Source organism: Alexandromys fortis, unplaced genomic scaffold (genome assembly GCF_014885135.2).
Source record: "Alexandromys fortis isolate MF-2015 unplaced genomic scaffold, M_Fortis_MF-2015_v1.1 scaffold_28, whole genome shotgun sequence".
In the NCBI taxonomy this organism is placed as follows: domain Eukaryota; kingdom Metazoa; phylum Chordata; class Mammalia; order Rodentia; family Cricetidae; genus Alexandromys; species Alexandromys fortis.
This window is the reverse complement of record NW_026067901.1, coordinates 370,340-395,315: the sequence shown is the minus strand read 5'-3', so window position 1 is coordinate 395,315 and position 24,976 is coordinate 370,340. Positions and strand designations below refer to the sequence as shown.

Sequence of the window (24,976 nt, the reverse complement as noted above, 5' to 3'; positions counted from 1 at the left end):
GGGAAGAAAAGAAGGCAATGGTGGGGTCTGGTGGACCTGGGGAAGGCAGTCAGCCTTTTCTGAACTTTAATACAGGACTCCTGAGAGCCAGGCTGTCAGAGTTCAGTTTCTCAACACTAGGAACCCAGTCTACAAAAGCTATCATAGGCAGTTCTGTGTGCCACAGCACAGGGAGACTCCAGGGCCTGACTCGGCAAGGCTCTTAGAGACAGCCCCGGAGCTCCAGCCCCTGGGAAACCTGCTCTCTGCTCCCCCAGGGAAGCAGCTGCTTTGTCGCCTGTGGTCAGGGAACACAGCCTATACTTGGTGCTGGTGACCCAATACCCCACCTGTGTGCCCCCCCCACCCTGCACCTAACCTAACAAAAGCCCCTCCCTACACAGCTGACTTCCTCCAGGCTCCCAGTGCTCTCCTAGCTCCAGACTCTGCCTGCCCCATCTACCAGGGCCCTTCTCCTGGCCTGGCAGCCTCCGCTTCATGAACTCAGCAATACTCACCTGTGGCCCAGGAGCTCCAGAGGGGCCTTGGGGGCCGGGGGCACCAGCATCTCCTTTCTGTCCGGCCTCTCCTTGGTCACCCTTGGCACCAGGCTGGCCATCAGCACCCTGTAATGGGAAGAAGGGATAGATGAAGGAGAGGCAAGCTGACTGCTCCAGGTTCTGCCACAGGTTAGACAGGACGCATGCACGCACCTACCTAGCAGGGGCCTGAAAACTGGGTTTAATATGGTGTTGTTATGTTGCCAAGGAAAAATGAAGGGAGGAGAAGAAAAAGTCCATTTCTTCCTCTATTACCTTCTTGCCCTCCCTTCCTCTCTCCCCCATCAGAAGATGCCCCTGATTTCTGGCATAGAGCCAGACTGTATGCAGTCAGTAGGGAGTAGGGTAGACAGAGGTACTCACAGGTGGCCCAGCGAATCCAGCAGGTCCAGGTGGCCCAGTTTCTCCACGTTCACCCTGTGAGGGGACCAGGAGGTGTCAGGTCCTGTTGCCCTGCCCATGTGCTCTTCTTAGAGCCAGAGCCCACTGCACAGCCCAGCTTCATGGCCAGCCTCTCCCAGACAGAGGTGTCTGAGGCCCAGGGACCCAGAACAGGAAGTCTCTCTTGGCTCAAAGGTCCTGAGAACTGGCTGTGCCTGGGCCTCTGTGACTTTCCCTTGGGTCTCTTCTCTCCTCTCACCCCTAACCCCACAGCACAGGGCCAGGTGGCTGGGCATGCCTGGCTTCCTCACTGCTGGGTCCAGGGAGAGCCTGATCAAGAGGGGCATGCTCACCGGAGCGCCGCGAGCACCAGTACTTCCTGAAGGGCCAGGAGGTCCAACTTCTCCCTAGGAGTTGAGAAGGCAAAGGTCAGGGTGGGCCCCGAGGTACCAAGTGCACTGAGGAAGCCCTGATGTTGAGAAGGGCACTCTGGGTTCCTAGAACCCTTCCCCCACATCCAGCTCTCTTCTGGGCTCAGCTGCCCCATCTGCCTCTTCAAGGCCTTGGCTGAGGGTCCTCTTCTACCAGGCTGGCCACCCCATGTTAAAGACATACGCTAACAGGACTCCCCACCCCCACTTCACTCCATTGAGGAAGGTGATGGTTTATGAGGAAGATTTGGCTGTGTCTGGGAGGAGGTAAGAAGAAGGTCGGAAAGAGGTGGAGAGAGGGAGGAAGGTCAATGACAACTCACCTTCTCGCCATTGGCACCTGCCGGGCCTGGGGGCCCGATGGGCCCAGTCAGACCCTGGAGAGAGAAAAAATGAGGTAAGGGAGGCAGGCAGGGTCAGGCCAGTATTGTGAGGTTCCTCAAGGATTCTGGGGACCCCATGCCCAATAGACTTTGGTGGACCTTTCCATGGTCTCAGAGCCTCCCACTCACTGCCTGGTCCCCAACAAGGCCAGGAGCTCCAGCTTCACCAGGAAGTAAGAAAAGGAAGTCTCCATGGTTTCCCAGAACCCCCTTTTTTGAGTGCTAGAGACTGATGGGAATGCCTGTATTGGTCCCCATGCCAGCTCCTAAGTCCCCATGCTGGCTCCTAAGCCCCCATGCCGGCTCCTAATCCAGCATTCACTTACTCGTCCACCGTCCTTTCCAGGAGCCCCCTCTGGGCCTTTCTCACCAACGTCGCCCTGTGGGAAAGAAAATCAAGTATTTTAGGGGGCCCTTTGGGACCAGCTGCCAGTTCAGCCCTACCTGGCTGAGGTTCTGGAACCCAGTCTTTGCCTAAGAGTTGTTTTCTGTGGCTTTAGGGCTGGTGACAAAGTAACAAGTAGTGAAAGAACACAGAAATGGCTGTCACCTTGGCAGATGGGTTTGTGTGTGTGGGGGGGGACTTCTAGTTTCTCAAAGAGCAGCCAGGACCCTCGTCTTCAGGACAAGGAATGAGTGTGAGGAGCAGAAGAAGTGTGGCAATTGTGGCTTTGGGTAAGCCCAGTACTTACTCTGTCTCCCTTGGGTCCAGCAATACCAGCTGCTCCCCTCTCACCAGGCATTCCTTGTAGACCGGGAGGACCCTGAGCCCCAGGGGGGCCATCTGGGCCAGGTGCACCCTAGAGTGGAAGACAAGATGAGTCTGTAGTGAGCAAGACCTCTCTCATGGCCCCACTGTGCACAGCCTGGGAAACCAGTATCCCAAACACCTTTCCCTTTCTTCCATCTCCTTCCCGGCATCACCTCCCTCAAATCCCTCCTGGTCCTCCTTCCTTCTGTGCTCCCTCCACTCCCTCCCTCCCTCCTCTCAGCATGTCTCCCCAGGGCTGGATGGAAGACCCCTGCAGGACTTGGCATCACTTACTTTGGGACCATCAGTACCAGGAGTACCAGGGAGACCACGAGCACCCTGGAGGCCTTGTGCACCAGGAGATCCACGTTCACCTGGGAAACCTCGTTCACCCTGTGAGAGGGACACCAGGCAGCACTCAGGCCAAAGCCGTGGGGAATATGAGATGGGGAGGGGTGCATATCCCCCAAAACCCTAGGCAGGCTGCAGAGCTGAGAGGCAAGGACAACTGAATGGGGGAGAAGGCAGGCCCAAGACGACCCCAGCAATGGCTGGCAGGACACTCACCCTGGGACCCACAAGGCCAGGAGCTCCAGCTTCACCAGGAATACCCTTGAGAACAAAAAAGTATGGAAGAGTGAAGACTGCCTGCCCCAGACCCCAGGACAGCCCTTCCACGGTGGCTGCAATAGCTTAGACGGTTGTTGGGAGAGCCGGGACCCAGGCCTGGGACACTCACAGAGGGGCTTTTCATGCACCCATCCCTTTGGTTCCTGGATGTCAGCTAAACAGAGTCAAAGAGCTGCACACTCACCTGGTCACCTTGTTTTCCACCTTCACCTGGGGGACCGGGAGGGCCAGGAAGTCCCTGGAAGCCAAAGTGACATGGATTAGCAAAGAGTTAAGTTTGCTGCCTCAGCCTCCAGGGAGGCGCAGCACGGGACAAACCCTAAGGAGATAGCAATGAGGGCCAGGCGGGGAAGCCTCATCTCCTGGCTTCCCATGAGGAGAGTGAACTTGCTACCCACAGTGCATGCCCAGAGAGCTCTAGTCATGGGGATGGATTACATAGACAGTCTGGTCCAGCCACCAGCCACCTACCTGGAACCCTGATGGCCCAGGAGCACCCTGCTCGCCTCGTTCACCAGCAGGTCCCTGCAGAAAGAAAGAGAAGGTGAGTTAAGTCAGGAGTCTGGAGAACCTCAGGCCCTGGGGAGTAGATTAGAGAAGTCTTCCTGGACTGACCAGCCGAAATGTGGCTGGACACTTCACCTCCCTCGTCTACCCCCACTGCCCTCTTCTTGGCAGGCCCCACTGCCTCCAGGACATCCTCTCTCATCTGGGTCCATGTCTGTCACCTCCATTACTCAATGGATGTTAGGTTCTCTGTTTTAGCTCCCAACAAAGACACCCGGAGAAACTGGGTAGGTACTTACGGCAGGGCCAGGGGGTCCCGCGGCACCTGTCTCACCATCTTTGCCTGGCAGACCCTACAGAGCAGAGGAAAAGGAATTGTAATGACTTACGTCCTGTGATGTCACCTAAGACCAGCAGATGTGCTTTTGGGTTAAGGTCCCCAATGAAACTCCACTTTTACCCCCCTCCCTGCACCTCTTGTTGCAACCGCTACTTTCCTTGCCTTTCTCTACACAGACATCTACTTCTGTACCTGAGCCTTGCTTCTGTAAGCACTCAGCAGCCAGTAGTTTCTCTGGGAGGATCCCAGAAGGTGTAACCTAGCACATGCTCAGCCACAGGAATCAACTCTTGATAACCAAGGCTCTGAGGACCATGTCTGGGGCTCACCCCTCCCATTCCTGATAGGTATTCCACCAACATCAAGCCATAGGCAATAAGGAGAACACTTACTCTCAGACCAGGAGCACCAGCCAATCCCTTCTCACCAGCTTTGCCAGGCTCGCCCTAAAAGAAGGGGAGGAAAAAATGTGAGGTGGACGGTTAAGGGTGGAGTGAGGCATAGAGTAGATCGAGGAGCCTGGGGTCTAAAGCCTCATCCCAGTGCACCACAGAAGGAACATCAAACATCAGCCCCTTCTCTTATATTCAGAGGCATCCAGGCCACCAGGTTCTATGACATAATGTCAGAGAGATGATGTCCTGAGGTTCTAAGGCACACAACTCTCTCCCAGATCACACACATCCATGGTAGGGCATGGAAGACAGAGCTGTCCATGACACTGAGAGTCCTTCCCTGAGTTAACTGTTCAGAAACCAGCCCTTTCTCCAAAGGATAGAGAAGACAAAGGAGATGACAGAGAAAACTGTTACTTACATTGGCACCTTTGGGGCCAGGGAAACCCATGACACCAGGCTGCCCACGAGCTCCCTGAGGACCAGGAGGTCCAGGACGACCGTCTTCACCAGGGGCTCCCTGAAAGACAGGATGCCATTCTCTGAACATTGTCCCTCCAATCATCTTTCCCCATCAGTATCTAAGTGCCTGCTGGGTGGCAGACATGGAACAAAGTACTAGCCATGTACAGATATCTAGGGTTGACCAACCCCACACAGATGGACCCATCTACTGGAAGGTGCTCAAGCTCAGAAGTCTTCCCTGAATCTTTGTCCCCACTCTTCCTCCTAGAAGATGCTCAAATGCATTATGTGTGCATGTATGCATGCTGTGTGTGTGTGTGTGTGTGTGTGTGTGTGTGTGCATGTGTGTGTGTGATTTTCAGAGCTCATAGTACAAGTCTCATCTGGCCATAAAACCTACTCCTGCCATTCTCAAAATGTACTGAATCCTAGCTGCCTCCCCCCGACTCCTTTCTTCCCATCGTCTCCTGAAGGATATCCCCTACTCTCCCAGAAACCCCACTCAGGATGATTGACTTACAGAAGGACCGACTTTGCCTTGAGGACCAGCATCACCAGGACGACCCGTAAGACCCTTCATATGGGAAAGAGAAGAGACTGATATAAGTCAGGGGCAGGCCCCAAATCTCCAATTCTAGCAGCACAACTTAGATGATGGGGGGGGGGTATGATGGTCTGTATAGCATCCAAAGTCAAGGACAACAGCAGTGCCCTCCTCTTACCCGGGCTCCAGGAAGGCCAGGTTCTCCAGGACGACCAGGGTCACCATTGGCTCCCTTGGGACCAGCCAGGCCACTAGGCCCTCGTTCTCCAGGAGCACCCTACACAAGAAGAGGGAGAAAGTCAGTGGAATGCTTCATAACCAGGGAAATGGGGAGAGACCAAGCTCCCCTCTCTCTCTACTCACCTTGGGACCTGCCAGACCATCTTGACCGGGGAAACCACGGTTGCCAGGGGCACCCTAGGGAGAAGTAGGCAAGAGGCAGAGGGTGAGGATGGCAGCTCACCAGCATGCCTGAAAGGTGTCCCACCAGGCTCCAAGGGGCCATCTATCCACTTCCCTCCACACTATCTTTGGGGCAGTAGCCATAGCCTGCAAGACCCTGAGAATCTAACCTACTATCTAGAATCTGTTCCTGCCTCTCTAGGAAGAAGCTCACTGTTTTATGGCACTCTCGGGACAGGGGGCGCAGACAGGTTAAAGATGCCTGTGCCCCTGGCATTGGAAGGAGCAGAGAAGAGAACATTATCCAGAGAAGTCATTGGGCATGGCCAAATCAGAGAGCCCCCGGACTGGACTTGTGAACCTGGGACCCCTAGCTTACTTACTCTTTCTCCAGGGGGACCGATGGGCCCAGCACCGCCTGGTTCTCCTCGAGCGCCTCTTTTACCTTCCTCACCAGCAGGACCAGGGGCTCCCTGGGGCCCAGCAGGACCCTGATAACAAACATAAGAGAAACAGGGTAAGGTTTTCACCTTACCTTGAGAAAAGCACTGGCCCAGTGTGCAGAGGAAGTGGCCTTGGGATTGTTCTTTTGGTGTGGGGGATGGCTTGGGCAAAGAGGGGCCAGATGGGATCAGCCACAGAGGAGCAGAAGTCCCAAGTGGAACTCAAGCTATTCTAACTGGGAGAGAAAGCCATAGCAAGGTCTCCTCTACTGTATTTTGTTCCCTTCTCCAGGAATACCAGTACTAGGATGGGGAACGGCTTGGGGCAAGGGGCAGTGGGCCAAAAGGGTCATCTGTTGGGCAGAACTACAGTAAGGACAGACTTGAAGGAAATACTCACAGTTTCTCCCTTGGGGCCTTGTTCACCTTTGAAGCCAGCAATGCCAGGCTCACCCTAAATGAGAGAAATAAAAGTGCTCACACTGGGTTCTCTCCAAAGAGCTGGCCTACTCCTCCCGCCCCCGGAATCTACTGTGGTGAGCCAGGGCCTGAGGGCACAGAAAAAGGGGACCTGTGGGTAGGACATGGAGATCATTTCAGGCTCTTACCATCTGACCTTTGGGGCCCAGAGGACCAGTTGCACCTTGGGGACCAGGAGGACCACGGGGCCCTGGGAAACCAGGGGCACCAGCAATTCCAGGAGCACCCTGTCAGTATGAACAGAAGAGAGGAGCGTGAGGAGAGAGGATGAGGAGGACCTGAGCATCCTGAGGACTCAGCCTAGGGACAGTACTTACAGCAGATCCTTTGGCTCCGGGGATGCCATCCGTTCCTGGGTTACCCTGGTGAAGAAACAATATTGCCATAAAATAAACAGCCAAGAACCAACCCAACCATCCCACCCACCAGGCCAGCCGCAATCTCGGCGTCAGGGACGAGTGCTGTCACTAAGCATCATTCCCGCTGTGTGTCTCAGCAGGTGGACTTTGGGTGGAAGGAGACAGATCTAGGGGCCAATGGGAGGGGCCTTGCCAGCATGAAGGTTTAGCAGTTGGGCCCCAGGACCTCTTCAAGGGACACACGCACTCAAGACGGCCAGGGGCACAGATGTCAGACCTTCCAGGCTAAAGAGATGAACTTACAGAAGCACCTGCTGGCCCAGGGGACCCAGGGTTGCCAGGTTCGCCACGAGGACCTTGAGCACCTTCAGGACCACGAGCACCAGTGGGGCCAGCTTCTCCCTGGGAAGAGAATGGGAGGGTGAAGGGAGGGAAGGGCAGCAGCAGTTCACGGCCAGCTGTGTGCACGACTCTTGCACGTGCTCACACACCTGTAAATGGGCAGGCCTGCTCGCCTGGGAGTCTGTCATTTCTGCTCCCACCCGGCCCAGCATGATGAGATAACACCCCACACCTGCCTTTTCTACTCTGCCCCTCACCTCTGCCCTGTGAGCCCCAAGCAACTACGCAGATGCCTAGTGCAACAGGCAGCCTCTCTCGAGAAGCCTGGGTTAGGGGATGTTAGGGCCATGGGATGATGGACAGATGGGAAGTCCCTTCCCTGCTCCCTTTGTGATTTCTCTCTGATGGAAGAACAGAAGCCAGAGGGCGATTCCCAGGCCTTCTGTTTCCTTCGGCATCTCAGCTCAGAAGTGGCTTCATTTCTGTCTGCTCCAGGATTCTGCCTTGGCTTGTTTGAAGTGCCAGTAAGCCAGGGCAGAAGCAAGCTGGGGCAGGCTCCCCGGTTCTACTTTTCTCTAAGTTAACTGGCAGGCCTCTCCCATATAAAACCTCTCTTTTTATTTTCATTTTTTCCTAAAAGTCACAGCGTGCTACGATCTGTTCTCTGGACTGGAGTCCCTGGGGAAGGCTGCTGACCTGGAGAGAGGTCGGAAACTCCTCCGGTTTCTGCACACAGCATTCCTGCTGCACTTTGGTTATTATTATTTTCTAAAGGTCAGGCCCTCTCACCTTCCGCTGTCCCTCCTCACAATGGGTCTCCTTCACCAGGCTCCCAGAGGCCTCAGACACTGTCTGGTTGCCATGGAAACCCCCAGGAGTGGAAAAGCAACCTGATGCCAGTGACACAGGGAGGCTCCCTATTTATTCCCAGGAATGGTCACACTGGAATCCCTCCTGGGCCACGGGGGCCTTCCCCTGAACTGGCTGGCCTCCCACTGGCCTCTATTAATCCTTAGAAGAGTCATATTAACAAGGGCCCAGAACCCAAGAGAAGTAGAAATAGGAAGGGGGTAGAGTGCACAGAACTGAACTGTCCCCTTGCCTCTGTCCCCCCTCTCTACCTCAAGCTCCCTCTGGGTTTGTCAGCTTTAAACATTTGGACACTCCAGGCTCATTTTTTTCTTTCCTTTCCTCCCCTGTCTTCTCCCGCAGATCCCTAGGTTCCCCTCTTTATCTACAAGGCAGACCTCCAGCCTCTATTGTCAAACCTTTCTCTGTCAGAGAGAGAGAGAGAGAGAGAGAGAGAGAGAGAGAGAGAGAGAGAGAGAGAGACAGACTCTGGAAATACCCACAGAGGCTAGGAAGGAGGTGTAACAAGGGACCTTAGCAGGGGCTATGAGTGAGAAAGTGCCTTGACTCTCTGAGATTTTCAGTTTGACCAGCACATCCCACACTCAGTCAACCATGCATGCATGCATGCATGCACGCACGCACCTTAGCACCAGGAGCTCCAGGGAAGCCAGGACCACCTGCAGGACCGACAGGACCCTGGAGAGAAGAAGAGGATAAAGGGTGAACACTGTCCAGACCTCAAAGAGAGACACCCCATCTCACACTCCTTCCTCACTTTGGATTAATTTAATTTTTGCTCTCGCCCATTGTGACTAGAAGAAACTGTCCCAGCTGCTGCCCCCAGGGAACTCCAGAGAGATGCTTAGCTTTGCCTGGTAAGTTTCTAAGTCTACATATAAGAAGTCACAAGGCTTTAACCTCTTCACAGAAGAGACTGCTGAGGGCAAGCTGCTTGTGGTCTTTCCAAAACTCTTAAGGGAGTTGTCACCTCCTTCCTGACAAGTACAGACCTCAGGGCTGCTCCTTGGGCTACACAGGTACCGTCACCTGCTAAGGATGAGGGGAACTTACCGGAGGCCCAGCAGGACCTGGCTGGCCATCTTTGCCCCGAGCACCCTGTGTATGAGAAAAAAGGAGCCAATGGAAGAGGTGCCCACAGATCCAGCTGTGCCCACTTCAGCCCACCTTCACATAAAATGTGGGAACATGGTGTTGGGGTGCCCTGGGCTGGGCACAAGCAAGGTGTGTGTCTGCAGCAGGGGACTCCCTATGGGACAGCCACATGACTTGGTGAACAGAAAACAATAGGGGTCTTGTTCTTGGGGGAATGAAGCTTGGGCAACTTCCCAGTAGCCCTGTCACTTCTAAAACTTCAGCTAGGTCCCAAGTGTCCCTGACTTGAAGCTGAGTGACCATTCAGAAAGCCATGAACTGGGCAAAAGGAAAACATCAGAGGTAAGCAGCAACCTGCTTCTGTGCTGGTAGCCTGGGTTCGGGCTAAGGCAAAGCCTCCTCTCCATGAACTCCTGGGTGACCTCTGGCCCCTCCCAGACAACTGCAGTTCAGGACAGTAGCCACACCCACAGGATGCCTACTCCTGGGCTAGGAGGCTGCTCCCTGATGAGGACAGGCCACTAACCCTGATGCGTAACCAACCATACCTAGCTCTTATCTCTGAGACTTGTCTTTGCCAAGCAATCAAAGCTGTTCCTTCTCAGCAGAACTTGGGCTTTGAGAGTTCCACTAGTTTGGGGGCCTCAAAGGTTCTCTCTCAGGTGCCTATGAGGAATTCTACTCTAACTCCAGGAGCCATTACATTGGGTACAGCCAGGCCTGGAACCTGGCAGGGGACCCAGAAGGCTGAGGCAGTGACTCTCAACCTTCCTGAGGCTGCGACTGTTCAGTACAGTTCCTCATGCTGTGTTGCCCCCAACCATAAAATTATTTGTGTTGCTACTTTATAACTGTAATGTTGCTACTGTTACGAATCATAACAGCTTTTAGAGATAGAAATTTGTCGGGGGTTGTGGCCCACAGGTTGAGAACCACTAGGCTAAGGGGGAGACTTTTGACAAGCCTCTGTTTCTCCTCAGAAGCTTGAGGGATGGATGCTCTGTGGGACTCAGCCTCCTTCCTGGTGTGGGCTGCCTCTCCTGTGGAGCCTCCAGCCTGACAGTCAGGGGAAGGGGGCAGAAAAGCAAGACTCAGTGGACAAAATGGCAGAGGGACGGCAGAGTCTGCTCTCCGGCAGAGCTTCCTGACTGAGCCAACTGCTCTGGCAACCTTAGAGTACCTTCCCTCAGGAGTCAGGCAGCAAGGCCTGCAGGAACTCCTAGGCTCACAAGGCCCCTGGAGAGACCAAGGCAGAGTGAGGAGGGCCAGAGAAAGCATCAGCACAATGCAGAGAATGTTCTAAACCGAATCTCATAATCACGCTGCCAGCATGACCGCTGTGTGGACAAGAACCACCAAAGAGAACCAAGACCCGGACCTGCTGTGTCAGGGGCAAGAGGGGGCCGGCTCTCTTGACCTCTTCACAAGGGAGCCCCTCTAGTTCTGAGTCTCATTAGAAGTCCCAGGCTAGGGACTCTGCAGAAGCAACAGGTCCAAGCCTCCTCCTCCTCACACAAAATGACCCCGGGGCGAGGGCCTTGGGAAGCTCTTGTTGGCAGTAGGGGTCACGGCTGCTCTGTTCACAGACCTGCTACTGAGAGACGCCCCTCTGGAAAGCAGCAGCAAGCAATGAAGCTGATTTATTTCAGCTGCCCTGCAAGGACCTAGGAGGAGGGGTCTCTGAGCTTGGTTAACCGGGGCGCAGACCAACAGAAAACCGAAATCTTTCTTCAACACGCTTTTCATCACATCACTCGCCTGACCAAGCACCCACAAGGCCTCTCTATTGCCTGGAGATCCGAGCTAACTGCTTCATCTGGCCCCTATACCCGCCATCGCCTGCCAGTCTGCCAGCCCATGGTTTCCCACATTAACTAGAGGTAGCAGAGACTGGACCCTCAATGTGAGCTGCTTATTTTTCCTGGGCCTCGATTCCCTCTTCTCTAAAATGAGAATAACAGATCCTACATCACAGGAAGAGGGCAAGATTAGATAAAGAAAAGCATGCCAGGTCCTCAACCAAGAAAAGGTCACGAGATGGAGGCCACTGGTGTTGTATTGACACAACTCAGGGCAACATCAAGCATGGAGGCCTGTGAGCCAAGGCTAGCCTCTTTTCTCTTTTTCTAGGGTACTGTCATGCAAATCAAGAGAAAGGGCAGAATCCATAGCTTAGACAGCTACCATGAGCTAAGCCTGTTCCTGAACTCTAGCTGCACGGATTGGGAAGAGGTAAAGGCTACTAAAGTGGATGACCTGAAGAATCCAGACTGCTGAAGAGAACCTTACTCTTACACCCCACCCCTCCTTCTGCTCTGCAGGCCCCACCCCACCTGAAGCTCGAGAGTGGGAAGACTTGGGATGGAAACTCCTGGTATAACAATGCTCACTATATCACACCAAGCTGGATTTTCTTTGTTAGGAGTTGGGGAGGGTTGAGAAAGGTCTCACTGAGTGACCCAAGCTGGCCTCGAACTTGCGATTCTCCTGCCTGGGTTTCTCAGGTACTAGGATCATAGAGCTGTACCTCCTAGCCCAGCTTATCACAGAGTTGTTCTGAGAGTCAAGAGAAATCTACTGGTAATCTGTAAAGTGTTCAACGTGTAAGGGCAGCTGACTTTGGAGGTTACTCACAGCAGCACCAGCAGGACCAGTCCGTCCTCTCTCACCAGGCAGGCCTCGGGGACCCTGCAACCAACATGGTTCCAGCATTAGTTGACACAATGGTGGGCTGCGTGATGACTTCGACAGCATGGCCCTTCCCACCCACGGGGGCCCTGCCTGCTGCACCAGGAAGCAAAGCTGAGCAACCTTGGTAGTACTGTCCTGCCCCTGGGTCCTGTTCCCAGAGCACAGCAAAGCACAGAGCTTCCTGCAGGCAGACCCATGTGTGTTCCTGTTGCTGACTGGGCTCATTTCTTGAGATAGATGAGTGCCCCAAAACACTGAAGACAAACAGATTTAAAAAAAAAAAACACCTGAAATATACTTTAAGTGTGTCTAACACCTCTTGTTTCAAGGAAGTGCAGGCAGGTGAAATTCTGAACAACCTGTCTCCTGCAAGTTGGTTTTGCTCATGATCAGATAAATCTGCAAAGCCCTGTATCTGCTCTGCACGAATGCATGAAGGGATGGATGCTATGGTTTGTGATGTGGCCCTTTGACAGCTGTTGGGGGTCTGAAGAGCTTGTGGTGACTTTCCCATGGGCGACTCAGACTCACCATTGGGCCAGGGGAACCATTCTCACCGGGAGAACCACTCTCGCCCTGGGGAAAAAACACACACATAGGGTCAATGCTTGAAGTCATAGTTCCCAGAAAGTTCCCAGTAAGTCATTGAGAGATCTGCGTTATTCGGTGAGGGCTGAAACATGCCAGTTTCAACTCTAGGGGAGTCAATCCTCCCAGGCTCCCAGGCCGCTGCTCATCTACCACGATGTAGACTTGGGCGTTCCCAATTACGTTCCAACTGCCTAAGCCCTTCGGCTGGACAGAACATCTCCTTTGCTTCATCGCCAACCCCTGTGTGTCTCCTGGTTCTTTACCTTCACACCTGGAGCACCAGCTTCTCCCTTAGCACCATCGAGCCCTGGGTAACCCTGGGAAACAAGAGAAAGCTTCCATCACACATCTGGGAACCCACACAGAAAATAACATGCATACCCCCAAATGTTTCCTCTTTAGTCAGCCCCTGCTCTCCAACACCCTTACCCCTGATACTTACTCTGTGACCTTTGACACCAGGAAGGCCTGGGGTTCCAGGGAATCCGCGAGCACCCTGCAATGCAAAGGGGAAATACTCAGGGGAAAGAAGAAACCAGACAAAGGCTGCTGTTGGCTGCTGGAGAGCCCGCAGGTACAGCTCCCTCGGGCCACCAGTAAGAAGTAGGCATCCAGGCATCTGCACAGCTTCCTCAGCCAAACCCAGACCATCACCTTGTGCTCACACAACTATGCTCGCCAACTTGAAGGCAGGATAAACGAAGGAACCATTAGTACCCAGTTTCACACTGAGTTAATCAAACTAAGTGAGCTGTATGGTCACTGTATGGGGAGAGGCTGGAAAAGCGTGTGTGGTTAGGAAAGGTGGAGTTTTACCTGAGGGCCAGGAAGGCCTCTTTCCCCAGCTTTTCCAGGTTTCCCAGCTTCACCCTGCACAGAAAGAGATCTCGTTTTTCTTGGTAGCCCCATGAGCATAACTGGTGTGTTCCACGGCCGTGCATCCGCCCACCTCCTGCAGGTGCCCCCTCCCAGGATGCCTGTTCCGGGTCACGGCTTATTCTCTGGCACATTCCTAGGTCCTCACTAGTCTCCAACTTCTCCAGCAAGCTTTTGCTCTCCTGCCCAGAGCTCTGAGGGCTGGCCTGTATGTCCTGACCGCAGGAGGTTTTACTGTGCGATGCCAGTCGTGAAAAGAGTTCAAGAAAGCCGGCTCCCGTCTCTGCGTTTTTTTCATCCTCTGTAGACATCTTGGCTCAGGCTGAGCTTTCCTACCTCATCACCAATGGAGATGATGTGCGGGTGTTTGGTGGACGATTCTTTCTTTGTTTTTCTACTCTACAGCTTTGTGCCTTTAAGCCTTACGTTTTCCTGTCCCTTCTCTGACTTCTCAATTTCTCTTCTTGAAGTTAATGATGTTTTAATTATTCTTCTTTTCATAAGATCTGAAACCGTCCCCAGAGACCTGGCAAGCTAAATCGCAAGCGGGTGTGTGGGTGGTAGACAGCTGGAATTTAGGACTGGCCAGCCTTGCTCCTCAGGAAATCTCTCTACCCAGAAGCCTCAGCACACACCCTCCCTGAGGTAGGGGGGCTTCTCAGGCCTACTCACATCATCGCCAGGTTTTCCAGCAGGGCCTGGAGGACCACGGGGACCCATGGGACCCTGCAAACAGAGTATTTAAGAGATCGTCGGAAGGGAAACACAAGGAACAGAAATCAGGATGGTAGTTTTGGAAGCTAGTTATCCTACGAGGAAGAAAGGCAAAAAGGTCAGGACAAAATGGTAAAGGAGATCATGGTGGGGGGAGGGGCAGCACAGGCTGGTGGTCCCCAGAGGGGGAAGTGTCATGATGGGAGTTCCTGCCACACTGGTTCTCTAGAAGGGTGCTCCGAAGGTGGGTTATAACATCTACATCTGGATTTTCTATGACCTTCCAATCGTGGGAAAGAGCTGGCAGAGCTTGGAAAGTGGGTTGGTAGACCGTCCCCAGAGACCCCTGAGAGAGGGCAGCCTATGGTACTCACAGAGACACCGGGCTCGCCAGGTTCACCAGGATTGCCTTGAAATCCTTGAGGGCCCTAGAAGGGAAAGTAATGACATCGTGTTGACACCCCAAACTGTGCTGTCAAAGCTTGATGGGCATCTGTAATGGTGCCAAGAGGAAAGGAATGAACACTTACAGGGGCACCGGCAGGGCCTGGGGGTCCTCGAGGTCCCATGGGGCCCTGCATTGGAACAGAAAAAACGGGAGACTTACTGAGTCTGCGGTATCATCAGCTTCAGGATTGCTCTTCTTCCACCCACCCAGCAGCCAGACAAAGGATAAGAAGATGCGGTGGGGGCAGGGGCCAAAGGCCTCCGTGGCTGCTCCCTCTTCTTTCCCACTCCCCACTCAAACGTCTATTTTTTATTTATAGGCACCGTTTGAACCGAGAAGCTGGCCTTGCTTTCTCCTGGATGGCAGCCATGTTTACTAAAGTCTGAATTTCATTTAGCATGTGCCAAGCCAGCGCCGCAGGGTGAGAGTTCCTGCTGGAAGCCTTGTGGATGCTGGAGAACAGTAGCTGCTGTCTGCATTCTTCAGTTCTCAATCCAAAAGCAATAGCAACTGGCCTTCTATGCATCTCTCCATCCTCATCCTTCCTACTCACTTCAGAGCGTCCTTCAAACTGGCATCCATCACCGTTAAAAACCGGCGAACTCCTCGGCTAACTAGATAAGAGGTCTTACAGAACCGATGGAGATACTCTGGACAGTTATCCACCAGGCCGAGGACCAAGGATGACCTCCTCCCGTCTGGGCAGCTGAGAACGGTTGTCTTACCATCGGACCTTGCATCACTCCCATCTGGGCACCTCCAGCCTTCTCATCAAAGCCTCCAGCCATCTGGGCGGCGAAGTTCTGCAAACCAAGGCAACAGTGTTAGGAGGCTGCGGGGCCTGGGGTCAGTCTTGTTTGCCAGGGAGAGAAAGAATTCAACATCCTCTCTAGTTATCAGAGACCAGCTGCGTTTTGATCAGAATTACCGAAGAGACACTGACGAGGTTTCAGGACCGTGTTCTCGCCACAGTGGCGGAATCACTTCCCTGGAGAATCAAGTGTTATTTGTAGTACTCCAAGACCATCACACTCTGTAAACTTTTATATTCTAAAATGCTACATAAATAAAATGTCAAATTTAAAAGGCATTCTTTGTTCTTCAAATTGTTGATGTCTGGCAAAGGCCTGAAACCTGGTCTTGAAATATTTCAGGAGGGGCCGTAGTAGGCGTCTGTGAGCTCACTTAGGTTGAAGAATTTAAGACTTAGCAAACTTCCAAATGGCACACCTACAAAAGCTGGGCAGTCCTATAATTTGTTGATTGGTGTGATTCCAAACACGACAGTAGCCACACACCTTCACTCAGTGGGGCTCTTTCATGAGAATGAATAGTTGCTTGGAATGTACTTGGCAAGGACCATGGACAAATGTCTTCCAAGGACAGTGGTCACTGCTCTTCCAGAGAAATACAAGTGCCCAGTCATTCTTTTCCCACACCCCTACACCCACTCCCAAGACTCAACCGCATGATGGGTGCCAGGAAGCCAGGTAGCTGAAGGCCTTCTTTAGAGAAACCCAATGAGAAGAAAAGCTAGCCTTTAGCGCCACGGCCTCAAGCCTCATATGTGATCACACTCAATTACAGGCCTGAGGCAAAGCCTATGAACAGACTATGTACATACTGCTGACAGTCCTGGGGCCAGTCAGGTAAGTGAAAGTAGCAATTTAGAAGCCACAGTTCTAAGGGGACTGCCAGGAGAAAGGAGAAATAAGGACACTTACTCCAATAAGGCCAGGGGGACCAGGGGGGCCTGGAGGGCCAGGGGGACCTGGATTTCCAGGGGTACCAGGCTCTCCATCTCGGCCACGAGGTCCAGGTGCACCCTTGCCAGGAAGAGAAAAAGGCATCAGTGGAAGGATGTTTTTAGAACCATGCTCCCCAGGCACCTCCCATGAGGCCACCAGGGAATACAGAAGGAACGTTTCATCTCGACGACGACTCACCTTTTCTCCCTTGTCACCACGATCACCTCTGGGTCCTTGTTCACCAGCAGGTCCCTGAAGGTGAGGAGGAGCATGGTGTGATGCCATGAGGCCAGAAACCACGATGGCTCAGTTGCAGTAAGGGAAGAACGGAGCAAGGGATCTTTCCCTTTCTTACCTGAGGGCCTGGTGGTCCTTTGGGTCCTACGATCTGTGTGAGGGAGAGCCACAGACTGTTGGTTAGAGGGGTACATTTCAGACAGCAGATGCATGGGTTGTGGTGGGGATAATGTATACTTACATCCTTGATGTCTCCAGGTTCTCCTTTCTGGCCCTGCAACATGAAATGTTGACAGAAATAAGCTGAGTGGAACCGATTTGCCCCAACAAAAACCCCACCCTGACACCTGAGCCTGCTCTTGTCCTCTAGACTGACATCTTCTGAGATCTAAAGAGCCACAGACCAGATTGGCATCTCTGTTTCTGAAGAAGAACATGGGAAAGCAAACACACAGAGCCAGTGAAATGGCCCAGTGGCTAGAAGCTCTTGCAGCTCCAGCCTGATGACCTATGTTGGAAGGAGAGAACCAGCTAACTCCACAGGGTTATCCTCCTGCCTCCACACGTGCACCATAGCACAACTGTGGCCACACTCACATACATCATATGGGGGAGGGGGATTTAATTAAATTGAATTAAAAACAGTGTGCTTACCTTTGGCCCTAGTTGTCCTGCAAGGGAAAACAGAGGAGAAGGTGAGACAGGAACCATTTCTATCATTCAAACTCTCTTTGGAGGATCAAACAAAGGAAAGGAACACAACCAAGGACAGGAGCAGATTCCTCCGCTGCTCCCCCAATCCCTCTGTGGGGGGCTTAGGGTCCCAGAGCCCTTTTGTTGCTGAGGACTCACAAGGAATGGAGGTGTCTCTAACTTTATTAGTCAAAAAGCATGCATAGTGTCGAGGAATGGTTGAGAGCAAGAAAGAGACCACGGGGGCAAAGCAGAGAAGACCCGGAAGTCTGGCCCCTTCCCAACCCATGCCCTCCCAAAGAAGAGTTACAGCTGAGGAAGCCTTACATTAGCGTGGAGTCTCCTGAAGCAAGCACAAAAAAGAGCAGGACACAGAAGTTACAAAGAGCATTGCAGCCAGGGCCATCCCAAACTAACAAGTCCCTACCCCACCTTAGCAGCAAAGGCCTTTGGGCCATCACCACTGTACTGGCATGGGCCCCTCAGACACTTGAGGGTGTCTGAGAGTCTGCTGCCGTGCAAGGCATCAGTGTTGGGGAAGCATTCAGAAAAGGCAACTTCTCGATTCTCTGTTCAACTCTCCTCTACTTGAGTAGGAAGGGAACAACAATGAGCCATCCAAAAGGCTGTGCGTGTTCTACCTTCCCTGTTGGGGGCTGGGACACTGTGTGAGTGCTGGGAAGCAGGCACCTGTGCTCCTGGTCAGCACTGGTTCTAGCTGGGAGTTAATAACAGTCACTAGCTTAAGAATCAACTCCCAGAGCCCAGGGGGCTCCTTCAGTTTTTCTGCTTCTTAAGTGGTGGTCAACACCAAGCGGAGGTCAGTGCATAGAGGGAATACCACCATTTTACTCTACTCCAAAGTAGGAGCCCACTCTGTGCCCCTGCTTCCTGACAGAGGTTTCTCCACATTGACAACCATGTCCTTGAAGGTTTTCTATAGAGAAGACAGGATGTGGGTGACACTGGATGAATTAATTCGTGCTGTAGCTAGACAGAGCCTGATTCCGCCGTGTGGGTCTGCTGATGAGCAGGCTTGGCTCATGAGGGGAAACTTTTGTGGAACCATATCTGTAATTCCATAAAGTCTCAGAGACATACTCCTGAGGTGTTAGGTGCGGGAGAGTCTTTCTCTCTCTGGTGACTCAGTCTCACCAGGTTTCAGCCTGCAATCGAGAAGCAGCCTTGCCTTCCTGCCCCTGCTGATGGGATCAGATGGATGGGCAGCTTCTCAAGAGAAGACCACCATCCATGGAAAGCTAGCTGCTGCGAGTAATTTATTTATGTTGAAGAATAAATAAATAAATTACGACCACTGGCAGGGGTGAGGTCAGCTGGGCAGATGGGACAGCACTCTCCGAAGGGGACCTCGGCGTCGAGGCAGTCCTTTTCTTCACAGTGAATGTCGTCGCAGAGGATTGTCCCAGTGTCGCACACACAGATGCGGCAGGGTGTGGGCTTCCATACATCCTTATCTTTATACATTTGCCCATTCTGAAAGCAGCTGCCAGCATCCTCTGCACCAAGAGGGGTGGGAGTGGCGAGTGCCAGAGCAGGGAGGGAGTGGAGCCGGGGAGAAAGAGAGAGAGGTTGCCATCAACTTGACGTGATTCAGATGCTAAGGGATGGTGGCAGTCAGACCACACCAGACAGGCTAAACTTACACCTTGGTTTTGGAAAATCTAATTCACCTTTCTGTGTATTCTAGGATATCTCTTGTGTGTCTTGTACTGTGCAAGATGGGTATGTTGGGGGCGGGGTGGGAATCATGACCCACCAATAAGGGAGGACTGTTATCTACTGTACTCTTTTTAACTGCATGGGAGGAGGGGGGCTGGAGATGGAGAGGGTGAGTTGGAAGTGAAAGTGGGTGGTAGGAGGAGGTGACATTCTGAGCAGGAACCCTAGGGGCAGTAAAGATGGAGAGAAAAAAAATGGGGAAACACTCTGGCTGAAGAAGAAAAAGTCATATCGGTTTTTTTTTTTTTTTTTTTTGTCGTCCTCTAGGAATGAGATTTTTCTAAATACAGCTGGCAGCTAAAGAGCAGAGGAAGTGCATGAAAATTCTACCCACAATCTTTAGGAGACACGAACAGTATATAAACAATAACTTAAAAGGCAAGCTGGGCCCTCCTCCTGCGGTGATACTGCTGCCAGAAGTCTTGCCTTAGTCTGAAGATGGCAACTCAAATACGAGGGGCAGGAGGCTCTAAATGCCTGGCCTTGGCTAAGAGCGGCCAGTCTAGACCTGCGTCCTTCAAGAATGCAAAGGAACAGTTCGAACTGGACCCTCTCCACCAGTGCCCTGCCGTCTGGAATTCGCCCTGCACTTGTAAACTCTGCTGACAAGCAAGAGAGCTTCTCAGAGAGCCAGGGCCTGAAGAGCCTGCACCACGTGCTAGGCAGCGCCCGGCGCTGTTTTTCTCATTAAAATCTCAAAAGCAATGGCAAAAGCTGAGGAGGAATAATAGCGAAGAGCCACAAACCCAAGGGGCGTGGAGAGAAACGGGCCTGCCTTCTGCTCTTCAGGAGAGCGACAATCCAAAGATCAAAGTCTCCCTGTTCTTTTCCACTGGAAGAAACCCATCTATCCTTTAAGCAAGACTATCAAGGGGAAGGTGAGGGGATCCCAGGGGAAAAAAAATGTCGAAGCTGATAGATTACCCCGCCCCCTCCCCAGCAGGCACTAAAACAGCTGGAGGTGACGAGTGCGTAGAGTCGGCTAATGATGTCCAGTCCTGACTAAGAAAAAGCGCTCTCTCGCCCAAGACTGCCTATAGGAGCCCGAGGAAGGCCGGAGGAGGGTGCGTCGTGAAAGCTGATCGCCTTCCCCAGGAAGGGCACCCCGGGGCCGGCGAGGACCAGGGGAGGGGCGGGCCGCGCTGGGTGTGAGAGCCGCTGGCTGATTCTTTGTGGCTGGGGTTCGGGACACTGCCCTTCGGCAGACAGACACCCAGAGAGTAAAAAGTGGGATTAAATAACTGCCCCCAGAAAGGAGCCAACCGTAACCAGATCCTCTAGGTGCGGTTGGAGGAAGCCAGCACCACCCTAATTGTGGCACGTAAGGGACTACAGATAGCATCCTGGCCGCCCGATCGGGTTCCCCTAGTTACCGCCGCGCGGCATAAGTGATTCTTTGTGGCTGGCCAATTAAAAAGCTACCTCTTTCGGGGAACTATTTTGCTTCGTCGCCGCTGCGCGCGCGGGGCCGGAGCCCGGGAGGTGGCGGCAGGCGGGCACAGGGGGGCATTGTGGGAGAGGGGGTCGGGGAGTGCGGGGGGGGGGGGAGCCACCGGGCCTCGCCTCTCATGAATGGTGCTTTTCTCGAGCGCACACAGAGCCCGATTCACAGGTCTCCGCGAGGAACCAGTTTAAATAAATACGGGCAGGGTTTCAGCCCATCTGGAAGCCATCGCTGCCAATCCCCCAACGCAAACACGCTTCACAAAGAAGGACTGAGGTCCACACCCCCCCACCCCCGTCGCCAGCCAGCAGCACTTTTGGAAGCTAGGGCTGAGAAATGCAGATGTGGGTCAAAATCTCCGCGGCCTAAAAGTTTCCCAAACTCGTGGAAAGATGGAGAGGAGGAGCGTGGTTGACTCTAGGTTTCTGACATTGCTGACGTCCATGCAGGCTACGCCTTTCCCGACATCAGGTCCTGTGAAACCATGGAGGGTGGGGGTGTTTGCAAAGATGGGACAGCCTGGGGTGCAAAATCAACCGGTCGGTTGCAGAATCTATTTCTCCTAGAAGGAGGAGACTGGAAGTTTTAGATTCCCTCCAAAGCGGCAGAATTCACTCTGCCAAGAAGGATGCGCCGAGAGCTCTTCGCCACTAAAGCGAGAACCTTTACTATCCGCTGGAGAATTAGGGAAGTAGTTTAGACAGTACACTCCATTGCTCGCTATAGAGAACACCAGTCAATACCACAACTTTGTGGATGTGTGCTTTTACATTTAGGAGAAAAATATAGTCAGGCGGAGCGAACGAACATTCGACATTCCCCTAGAGCTCCAGCGCACGACCCCGGCTTCGCTCGCCACTCTGAGCAGCGGCGGGGCCCGGAATGTGCTATCCTGGGGCTCCACATTGCTGTGCTCTCGGATCCAGCCCTGTCCCCGCTGCGCCCGCCGGGCTAAGGAGAAGAAAGTCCGCCAGGGCCCGCCGCCTTCCAAAGCATCCCTCGAGACAGCCTAGTGGCAGGGAAAGCGCACAGTCTCAGAGGCAGAAGGTCTTTGATACCCACCCACTACCCAGTTTCACCTGCAATTGATTTACAGTCTGTAACATAAAAAGACAAGGCTGGAATCCTAGCCGTCGGAAACGTGCCCAAACTCGTGGAAGAAAATTCTCTCTACCTAATACACTTTCCAGGCTTCGTTTGTCCTGAATATAATCCCAGACAGTGGATCTTACCCAGGGAGGAGGTGGAAAGGTGCGGGGAACCGCCCTTGGACCAGGGCTGTAAGGCTGCAGCTATAGCCATAAGCAGCTTTTTGACATCACCACCCTCCATCCGCAGCTACACACACAGTAAAGTAACTCATTGTAGACCCTCAGGAAGTAGGGGTTAGACAGTGGAGGGGGTGCTCTTGGGGGACCATTCGGAAAGCAGGTCTGTTTGGAGTGTCAACGTTTTTCGGAGTCTCAACGTTTTTCAGACGTCAAGTTCCTGCAGCCCAAGGGAAGCGAGGAGAGAGCGTAGTTTTAGAGAAAGGCCGGCTGGTGGCACTTTACCCTGGGCCAGCCTGGAGGGGGAGGGAACTGAGAGCGGCACTGAGGTTGCCGAGAACCTCTTTTCCTTTGTGGCCTCAGATTTCAACCCATCAGTGTCAGAGTTAGTCCTTTGTCTAGTGCCTCTTTCAGCCCCGCAGCCTCTAACCCCTAGACTAGGCTGGGAAGTCAACCCGTAGGCGTCTCACGATCTCTCTCCTCCTGTTAAGTATGGGGCTTCTTTTGCCTCTCGATCAAAGCTGGTAAAAGGGGTCGCGTTTACATCTGTGTTTAAACTTGTCGCATCCAACACTTTGCAAGTTCATATCCTTCCTTAACGCAGGGACCTGCAAATGTCTCCACTCACAACTCTCACGGAGGATGCTGCGACAGAGTTTCTCACTCGCAGAATTCGGCTCAGTGGACTCCTGTGTACTGCGCGCCTGGGTCTCGGCGCCCTAACCCGGACCGGCGCTGGGAAGGAGGAGGAGAAGGGACACACGTCAGGGGAAACAGGTAGAGGACTTGGGCGACTTACCAGCGTCCTGGCCTTGACACCGTAGGACCGCGGCGATGAGCAGCGTCAGCAGTACGAGCGACTGGGGAGCCCCGAGGCGGATCATGGCTCACCGCGTGGCCTGGCAGAGCCTGGCCCGGGCGAAGCGCAACGAGGCGGCAGAGCACGGAGTGGGTCCGGGTCTCTACCGTGCCCTCATGCAGGAGGCCCTAGGTTCAGGATGAAGAGGCAGGAGACCCGGCAGCCCAGCAGCTCTCTGCGTCTTCTCCCTGCAGAGGCTCCGGTTATATGCGCCCGGTCGCTCCTAAGGCTGGCAAACTGGCCCAAACCGCGGGCCGCCCCCAGCCCCCCGCGGGGCTGTAACCTGAGTCCCCGCCCCCGGAGCCCGCCCAGGCGGGACCAGAGCCCACACCTGCCAAGACCAGACTCCCCTCTCGTGAGCCCAGCTTCCCGCCCCCCATGTGCCCAGTGGCCTGATCGGGCGGGGCACCGAGACCGTACGGTTGCCCCCATTGGGACTGCTGGACAGCCCCCTCCAACCACAGGCGGGAAGGTGGGCCTCCGGCCCCTCCCCTCGAAGTTCTGCTGGGGTTACAGGGGAGGGGGTTGTTTGCAGAGGCTGAAGCTCTAGACCTGGGTCTGCAAAGACAGGGGAAAAGACGGAGCGACTGAAAGGGGCAAGGAAGGTGGGGATGGAACGTTTAGGGGACAGGGAAGTGAGTCGGGGGATCCTAGAATGAGCCGGGAAGGTTGTTCGGAAGGAATACCAAATCTGGGGAACGGTTGTCCAGATCTGCCTTCTAGCCCCTTTGCAGAGTACCTGACCCTGGACTCCCACCTGGAGGCTCACAACGACATTTTTCCTCACCCATTCCCTCATTCCCCCCATTCAAGTTGCTACGAAAGGGCCTCCTCTGTAGCCTAAGCAGACACGGGACTGAGCGGGAGGCTAGGACAGGGTCTGGTGTATTCCTGCACGGAGGGAGACCTGTGTGGAGGGGGAGGACGACGGAGCAGGCCAGGGAAGGGACTTAAGGAACCGCAGAGAATCAAGGCGGCAGGGACAAAACGGTGCTCGCAACGGGATTGGAGACACTGTCTAGGTCGGCTCTTTCTGGCCCAGATCCAGGAATCTCTGGGGAAGTGGGCGCTCTTAACCTAGATGGAGCAGCGCTGGCCAGGGACTGTTGGCAACTCTGAGGCGGTAGCCAAGAGTCTGGAAGCTGCTCCAGCTGGACTCGGTTTAGTGATGGGCAGAGAACGCGCCAGAGTTTCCTAGTTGTCCCCACCTCACTCACTCCCTACGGAGCCCCCCCCACCCCACCCCAGGGCTTCCAGCCTCACTCACCTTCCCTCCCCGCCCCCTCCCCCACCTTAGCCCGAACTGCCAGGGTCCTAAGCTCAACCCAGCCATTTCCTTTTGTATAATTTTCATTTTCTCCCCTATTTCCACTGAATTTGCTTCACCGAGTAGCCTGGGAGGTCTGAGAACACAACTGGACCAAGGACAATTTTCTGCACAAAGGAGACAATTTTGGTGAGCTGTTGTGGACTACATTGCTTAGTTAAAAACACAGACTTTATTTTACATGTTTATTTTCGTGTGTGCACATACTGGTTCTCTCCTTCTAACTAAAACACGAGCTCCGAGGATGGAAGGTGGGAAGGATCCTTATGCCTGAGCAATCTCACCAGCCCCTGCAAAACAGAATTTTAGGATAGAGTAACACATAGTAAAGGTAGCCATTCAGACAACTGGTCTCAATGCACATGATCAAGACAACTCGACAGTAAAGTTCTGAAGAAAATGCTAAAGCAGATGAAGAAAACGGAAACCTATATGAAAACGATCTAGGTCAGTCAGAAAGAAAAGTGGGATATTCTTGATTTCTCCTCTAACTCTGATTCATTCTGACCAAAGGGCAGCATCTATGTAACAACAACTCTGGACCAAGTTCTCTGTTCCCTTTAATTAAAAACAGAATTATCAGAAATGGGAACTGATTAAAGTAAAATCAAGTTAAAGTTTAAATGGATAAAGCCAGAATAAGTAGAAATTATTTAAATTCCACAGCCAGCTATAGAATCTCATTATACAGAGGATAGCGAGGGGACCAAAAAGAATGGAAATGCAAACACCTAAGTAGTGAGAAGTTATGCATCCTTTTTACTAGGTTTCTATCGGTTCATGTTAACACATTGCACCAAAGGTGGTGTCACCTGACCTCACCAATTTGATACACACAAATAAAGAAACTTTTTCTAGACAACACAGTGAATACAGCAGGAGAGTTGGGAATGTGGTTCAGAGGTAGAGTCTGCCTGGCATACTTGAGGTCCTGAGTTCTATCCCTAACACTAGAAGGTGGAAAGAACCATTGCTGATAAAAA

At 53.2% G+C, this 24,976-nt stretch overlaps 1 protein-coding gene across 2 annotated transcripts in view; it reads right to left on the bottom strand.

Annotated features, from left to right (window-relative positions):
• Col2a1 (collagen type II alpha 1 chain) overlaps positions 1–22,691 on the bottom strand; it is a 28,857-nt gene extending 6,166 nt beyond the window's left edge. The window contains exons 1-39 of one of the 2 annotated variants that reach the window (XM_050129458.1): positions 22,607–22,691; positions 18,669–18,872; positions 17,317–17,333; positions 16,904–16,936; positions 16,781–16,813; positions 16,624–16,677; positions 16,402–16,503; positions 15,403–15,480; positions 14,760–14,804; positions 14,604–14,657; positions 14,188–14,241; positions 13,456–13,509; positions 13,082–13,135; positions 12,903–12,956; positions 12,580–12,624; positions 11,992–12,045; positions 9,316–9,360; positions 8,887–8,940; positions 7,354–7,452; positions 7,009–7,053; positions 6,820–6,918; positions 6,612–6,665; positions 6,152–6,259; positions 5,730–5,783; positions 5,545–5,643; positions 5,343–5,396; positions 4,779–4,877; positions 4,355–4,408; positions 3,922–3,975; positions 3,587–3,640; positions 3,300–3,353; positions 3,053–3,097; positions 2,780–2,878; positions 2,427–2,534; positions 2,061–2,114; positions 1,675–1,728; positions 1,274–1,327; positions 903–956; positions 498–605 (exon numbers count right to left, since the gene is read on the bottom strand). In XM_050129458.1, the coding sequence (XP_049985415.1) occupies positions 498–605; positions 903–956; positions 1,274–1,327; positions 1,675–1,728; positions 2,061–2,114; positions 2,427–2,534; positions 2,780–2,878; positions 3,053–3,097; positions 3,300–3,353; positions 3,587–3,640; positions 3,922–3,975; positions 4,355–4,408; positions 4,779–4,877; positions 5,343–5,396; positions 5,545–5,643; positions 5,730–5,783; positions 6,152–6,259; positions 6,612–6,665; positions 6,820–6,918; positions 7,009–7,053; positions 7,354–7,452; positions 8,887–8,940; positions 9,316–9,360; positions 11,992–12,045; positions 12,580–12,624; positions 12,903–12,956; positions 13,082–13,135; positions 13,456–13,509; positions 14,188–14,241; positions 14,604–14,657; positions 14,760–14,804; positions 15,403–15,480; positions 16,402–16,503; positions 16,624–16,677; positions 16,781–16,813; positions 16,904–16,936; positions 17,317–17,333; positions 18,669–18,872; positions 22,607–22,691 (2,622 nt within the window). The remainder of the gene's footprint in view (positions 1–497; positions 606–902; positions 957–1,273; positions 1,328–1,674; positions 1,729–2,060; positions 2,115–2,426; positions 2,535–2,779; positions 2,879–3,052; positions 3,098–3,299; positions 3,354–3,586; positions 3,641–3,921; positions 3,976–4,354; positions 4,409–4,778; positions 4,878–5,342; positions 5,397–5,544; positions 5,644–5,729; positions 5,784–6,151; positions 6,260–6,611; positions 6,666–6,819; positions 6,919–7,008; positions 7,054–7,353; positions 7,453–8,886; positions 8,941–9,315; positions 9,361–11,991; positions 12,046–12,579; positions 12,625–12,902; positions 12,957–13,081; positions 13,136–13,455; positions 13,510–14,187; positions 14,242–14,603; positions 14,658–14,759; positions 14,805–15,402; positions 15,481–16,401; positions 16,504–16,623; positions 16,678–16,780; positions 16,814–16,903; positions 16,937–17,316; positions 17,334–18,668; positions 18,873–22,606) is intronic. The other variant, XM_050129467.1, reaches the window with a different exon arrangement.
• Between the last annotated feature and the right edge of the window lie 2,285 nt (positions 22,692–24,976).